The sequence below is a fragment of the Eurosta solidaginis genome, chromosome 5 (assembly GCF_040869045.1).
Source record: "Eurosta solidaginis isolate ZX-2024a chromosome 5, ASM4086904v1, whole genome shotgun sequence".
Classification (NCBI taxonomy): domain Eukaryota; kingdom Metazoa; phylum Arthropoda; class Insecta; order Diptera; family Tephritidae; genus Eurosta; species Eurosta solidaginis.
In genome coordinates this window covers 211,343,097-211,348,872 of record NC_090323.1, presented here as the reverse complement: position 1 = coordinate 211,348,872, position 5,776 = coordinate 211,343,097, and the positions used below count along the sequence as shown (strand labels likewise).

At 39.9% G+C, this 5,776-nt stretch overlaps 1 protein-coding gene across 1 annotated transcript; it reads left to right on the top strand.

Moving 5' to 3' along the window:
• Positions 1–617: 617 nt before the first annotated feature.
• LOC137252389 (uncharacterized) lies at positions 618–3,489 on the top strand. Its single transcript, XM_067788004.1, has 2 exons — positions 618–1,045; positions 1,150–3,489. Exons 1-2 carry the CDS (start codon positions 887–889, stop codon positions 1,663–1,665), a joined length of 675 nt encoding a protein of 224 aa, XP_067644105.1. The 5' UTR covers positions 618–886; the 3' UTR covers positions 1,666–3,489.
• Positions 3,490–5,776: the final 2,287 nt, after the last annotated feature.

Below are 5,776 nucleotides of genomic sequence, written 5' to 3'. Positions count from 1 at the left end.
TCAGTAATGGGCCCTTAACTGACATGTATGGCGTTGTGTGGAAAATTATCAAGAAGAAGCAATCAGCTGATGGGATAACACCACCTGTAATGAATTCACCCTGATCTCAACCGGGAACGGGAGAATACATTTTAATCATGAAATACATAACTATGGAACTAGAAGCAGCGGAAATATAAGACTGCCTAGAGTAAGAACAGAGTTCGCGAAGAAGACTTTAGAATATATAGGTTATAAAATGTACAATGAATTACCAAATGCGATAAAAGACTGTGAAAATATTAATAAGTTAAAAGCAAAATTATTTTTATACTGTAAGTCATTAAGCATGTAATGTATACAATATATTTATATATATATATATATATATATATATTTTTTTTTTTAACTTGAACTAGGTCTTAAAGACCGTAAATAAATAAATTATTATTATTATAACCGTTGAGTGGATCAAAACTACTCAACAGTGCATTCAAAAAATTATCACTCAACAATTAATCAACACTTGTAATCATGGCGGAACCATACAAGGTGGCAGCATGGTGACATACCTACAAACATAAATACAAATTCGATGTACTTTGTTTTTGCAAATTCGATGGCCTAATGTCAAAATCGTACTGCGCCGGAAGTTGATGTATCAAAAAATAAAAAAAAATTATAATCAGCTGTCCCGTGCTGCCGCCTCGTATAGTTCCGCCATGCTTGTAATATTGTAATAATTTCTGTTGTAGTGCTTGTTCATAAAAAAATAACAGCATTTAAAAAATCTGTGGGCGAACAAGAAAAAATAAAGTGAATCCGCGTTGAAAAGTTTTAATTGTTTGTCAAATCACATATTTAGTTTACCATATTTCAATATCATTACCTGTCAATAGCTGTAAGTATGTCGCAGGATGAAGCCAACCCAGTCGATGCCAATGATTTGAAAGACCTTAAGGATCGTATGAAGCTAATAGTTGATGCTGATCCCAAACAGTATCACAATGATTTTTCTTTAAAACGGTACCTTCGAGCCTTTAAAACAACTGATGCTGCTTTTCAAGTAAGTTCTTACTACATACATAAATGTAATGTAGATACAAATCAATAAAAAAATGCATACTGATAACGTGCACGCATAGTAATAGACCTACATATGTCCCTTAGGCTATACTCAAAACAAACAAATGGCGAGAGCAATATGGTGTATGTACCTTGGCCGAAACACATGCTATCAAATTACATGGTAATAAAGCGCGCGTTCTACGTCATCGAGACTGTATTGGACGTCCAGTCATATATATACCTGCAAAAAATCACAATTCCAACGATCGTGACATCGACGAATTAACAAAGTTTATTGTCTATTGTCTGGAGGAGGCATGTAAGAAATGCTTTGAAGAAGTTGTGGATAGTTTGTGTATTATTTTTGATTTAGCTGAATTCAGTACGTCATGTATGGATTATCAGTTAGTAAAAAATTTAATATGGCTTCTAGGCAAACATTATCCAGAACGTTTAGGTGTATGTTTGATTATAAATGCACCTGGTATATTTTCTACCATATGGCCAGTTATAAGACAGTGGTTAGATGAAAATACAGCAAAGAAAGTAATTTTTGTTGACAATGAGATTGATTTATGCAAATACTTGATACCCGATATTCTACCCACTGATATGTAAATGTTTTTTAATGTACATAAATAATAATATAGACACATACATACATACTATCGCTGTTGTATGATCATAATGATCGCACATGTAAAACGTACCTTCAAAATATTTATGTTGTATATATTATATATATTTATGAACCAAAATACATATCGTCGGCTGGGTCAATTAATGTCCTTTGCTGAAAGTTTGAGCATTTTTGAATTATGTAAAAATATTACTCATCATATTCCGTAAATTGATAGCATGATTACCGCGTATGCAACTTTTCACCTACCAAACTATCCATAATTTGCTTTTCCTGCGCTACAAAAAATTTTTTGTTCTGATAATGCTCAACGAGATCAAGTCAAATTATTCGTCTAGTCTATTCATTACTGTTCAGCAAAATTACTATACCAAAACCTATCTTTTCACAAAGGACATACATTTATCCGAACGACGTATGAGTAAGCTAAAAAAATCATAAAAATGATCGAGGAAGAAGTCATAAGGAAAACAAGTCTGAATTGACACAAAATAACCCACACCCATTGTAAACTCAAAATAGCATTTACATACTTATTTATATATAAATAAATGTAAATTTGAAAGCGTAATATCACATTCACATTGCTGCATAAACTCTAGTTGATGGGCTTTTAGGAGCTTACCGGTACTGTTAAACTCCCCAATGGCGCAATGTGAACATGATATTGTAACGAATTTACTTGCAAATCCTCTTATTTGCAATCCTCTGCTAAGTTCGAATCACTAAACTGTTGAATAAATAACTCCAATATTGAATAATGGAAAAATGGCCTTTATTAAAGTACTTCACAATAACACTTATACTTTGCTACTCGCTGGCTTACTAACCAAACTGATTGATAACTCAAATCAAACTCTACTATTGGCCGCCAAATCGCGTGCTTAATCAATAACTGATTGAGTGCTCAACTCAAACTGAATTACTTCTTAATCGCCTGCCCCGCTTTTATAGTTTACGCTGCATACTTCTAGGCTCTTCGATTTCCAGAATTTACTGTTGTTGTTGTTGTTGTAGCAGTGCTTCGCCCCACCTAACAGACGCGACCGATCACAAACTGTCATCAATATCCTCTAACGGGAGTCCAAGGAAACTTGCTGTTTCAACAGGGGTGGACCATAGGGAAAGGGGTGTTAGAGGCGTTGGTTCCACATTACAATTAAAGAGATGGTTGGTGTCATGTGGGGACACATTGCAAGCGGGGCATACATTTTGTATGTCGGGGTTGATTCTGGATAGGTAAGAGTTTAACCTATTACAGTATCCAGAACGAAGTTGAGCCAGAGTGACACGCGTTTCCCTGGGGAGTATGCGTTCCTCTTCCGCTAGTTTTGGATACTTTACTTTGAGTACTGGGTTCACCGGGCAATTCCCGGCATAAAGGTCCGACGCCTGTTTGTGGAGTTCACCAAGGACCTGCTTGTGTTTTTTCGCTTCATACGGCTGTGTTCTCAGATGCCGTATTTCCTCAAAATGCTTACGGAGATGACTCCTTAAGCCCCTAGGCGGTGCTGGCCCGTCAATCAGATGTCTGTTGGGATGCCCAGGTTTCTGGGTATTCAACAGGAACTGTTTGGTCAGCATCTCGTTTCTTTCCCTGATGGGGAGTATTCTCGCCTCATTATGTAGATGGTGTTCTGGGGACATAAGAAGACAGCCCGTGGCAATTCTGAGAGCAGTATTTTGGCAGGCCTGTAGCTTCTTCCAGTGGGTAATTTTTAGGCTTGGCGACCATATGGGTGACGCGTAGCACGTAATCGGCTGGCTAATTGCTTTGTATGTAGTCATGAGCGTTTCTTTATCTTTTCCCCAGGTACTGCCAGCAAGGGATTTGAGGATTTTGTTACGGCTCTGAATTCTCGGAACAATTGCGGCTGCGTGCTCACCAAAATGTAGATCCTGATCAAACGTCACACCCAAGATTTTGGGGTGTAGGACAGTCGGTAGCGTAGAGCCATCGACGTGGATGTTCAAAATGGTCGACATTTGGGACGTCCATGTTGTAAATAAGGTCGCGGAAGATTTAGTCGGTGATAATGCCAGGTTTCGCGAGGCGAAAAAACTGGAGAGATCCGGGAGGTAGCCGTTTATTTTGTTGCATAGCTCATCGATCTGTGGGCCTGGGCCTGTGGCCATTACTGTGCAGTCATCGGCGTAGGAAACGATTGTGACTCCTTCCGGTGGTGAAGGTAGCTTAGATATGTAGAAATTAAACAAAAGTGGGGATAGGACACCACCCTGTGGCACCCCTTGTTTAATTCTCCTTGGCTTTGATGTTTCGTTTCTAAATAGCACCGATGCCTGCCGACCACCCAGATAATTTGCGGTCCACCTTTTAAGACATGGGGGAAGGGTAGACCCTTCCAGGTCTTGCAGTAACGAGCCATGGTTGACCGTATCAAAAGCTTTTGATAGGTCTAGCGCTACGAGTACTGTTCTATGGTGGGGGTTTTACTAGTTAGTTTCGCTACAAAATCGCCAGCCACAACTACGTGCACAAATTATTGCTCTCTCTTGTGACAACTCAGATAAGATATATGCATGTGTCTGTGCATTGCCGCTCCGCTGCTCGTATACGTACATATGTGTAGACGCAATTATTTATTTGTTTATGTATATACATAATGATTGAAGGAATTGATGTGAATGTTTGTAGTTTACAGTCTCTCGAGTACACATAAGCTTTAAGAGTACCAAATCTCCCGCCAAGAAACCTTCCGAATTAAAGTTCTTGTCATGCCAGTGTTTCATCTTACTACTCATTACCCTGGGCCGTTCCTTCACACTCTGTTGTTTGGTCAATGAACCACATCGTAGAGCTTGCGCTGGACGGATTTGCTTTGCATAATCTGTATCGTTCCCACATTTCACAACAGTAGTGCGCTCCGGCTTGAAACTACCCTCGCATTCTTTCTCGGAAATTCGTTGCTTCGTTTTCCTGCGTCTTTTAGGTTTTGTCAATGCCAGTGTTTCTCTCGCAGGTACTTTTGATTTATTTGGCCCATTCGATCTATCAACCTTTGCCTTTGACTTTCGTGGTCTTTGTCGAGTCTTTTCCACCAGTACCCGATTACTGCTGAACCCTTTTTCCAAACTAAAGTTAAGTGGTATGTCCTGATTCTTATAGCGCATAATTTTTCTCTGGATATCGATCCTGATGTCATGGTCAACCAAGAAGTCCACTCCCAATATGACTTCATCAACGATTTCCGCCACAACGAATTTGTGTAGAACCATGACTTTCCCAATTAATACCTCACATACCACTTCACCCTGGACTTGATTATACTCGCCTGTGACCGTACGCAACCTTGCTCCAGGTAATGACTTTACTCTCCTGTAGACCAAATCAGATCGAATCAAGGAATGAGATGCCCCCGTATCTACAGTCAGTACACGCTCTTTACCATCCACATTCGACACAGATATCACAGGACATTCAATAGCCGGGCAAGTTTTCGTTCTTTACATCCGACACGCTCTTGCTCATTTCCGCCAGCTTTGCGTTTACGGCCACCCACATTGTTGGAACTATTAGGACCAAGATCGCAATGACGTGCAATGTGACCTGGGTTGCCGCACTTGAAACATTTAATAACTCCGGCATTCTTCTGTTGTGATCCCTTCAGTGCTTCCAAAATTGTGTCTACCCAATCTGGTCTTTCCACTTCCACACGGCGTGCTTTGAAAACTGGCTTACACAGAAGCGACGCTGTTTCCTGAATCAGAGCTTGTGACACCGTTTCAGCAAATGTCAGTTTTGCGTTTGCGTATGTAGCTCGCTTCGTTTCCACGTCTCGTATGCCATTTATAAAACTCTGGATTTTTACCCTTTCAGTGTATTCCACGGGTGCGTCCGCATTTGCAAGATGAGCCAATCTTTCAATATCTGAAGCAAACTCCTGCAATGTCTCATTTGCTTTTTGGTAGCGGTTTTGCAACTCAATTTGGAATATCTGTTTCCTATGCTCGCTTCCGTAACGTCTCTAAAGCGCTCATCAATGTTTCGTAGTGGTTCCGCTCGTACTCTGGGATGGTCTGTAAGATTTCCGCAGCTGGTTTTTTTAAAGCAACGAACAATGCAGCAAC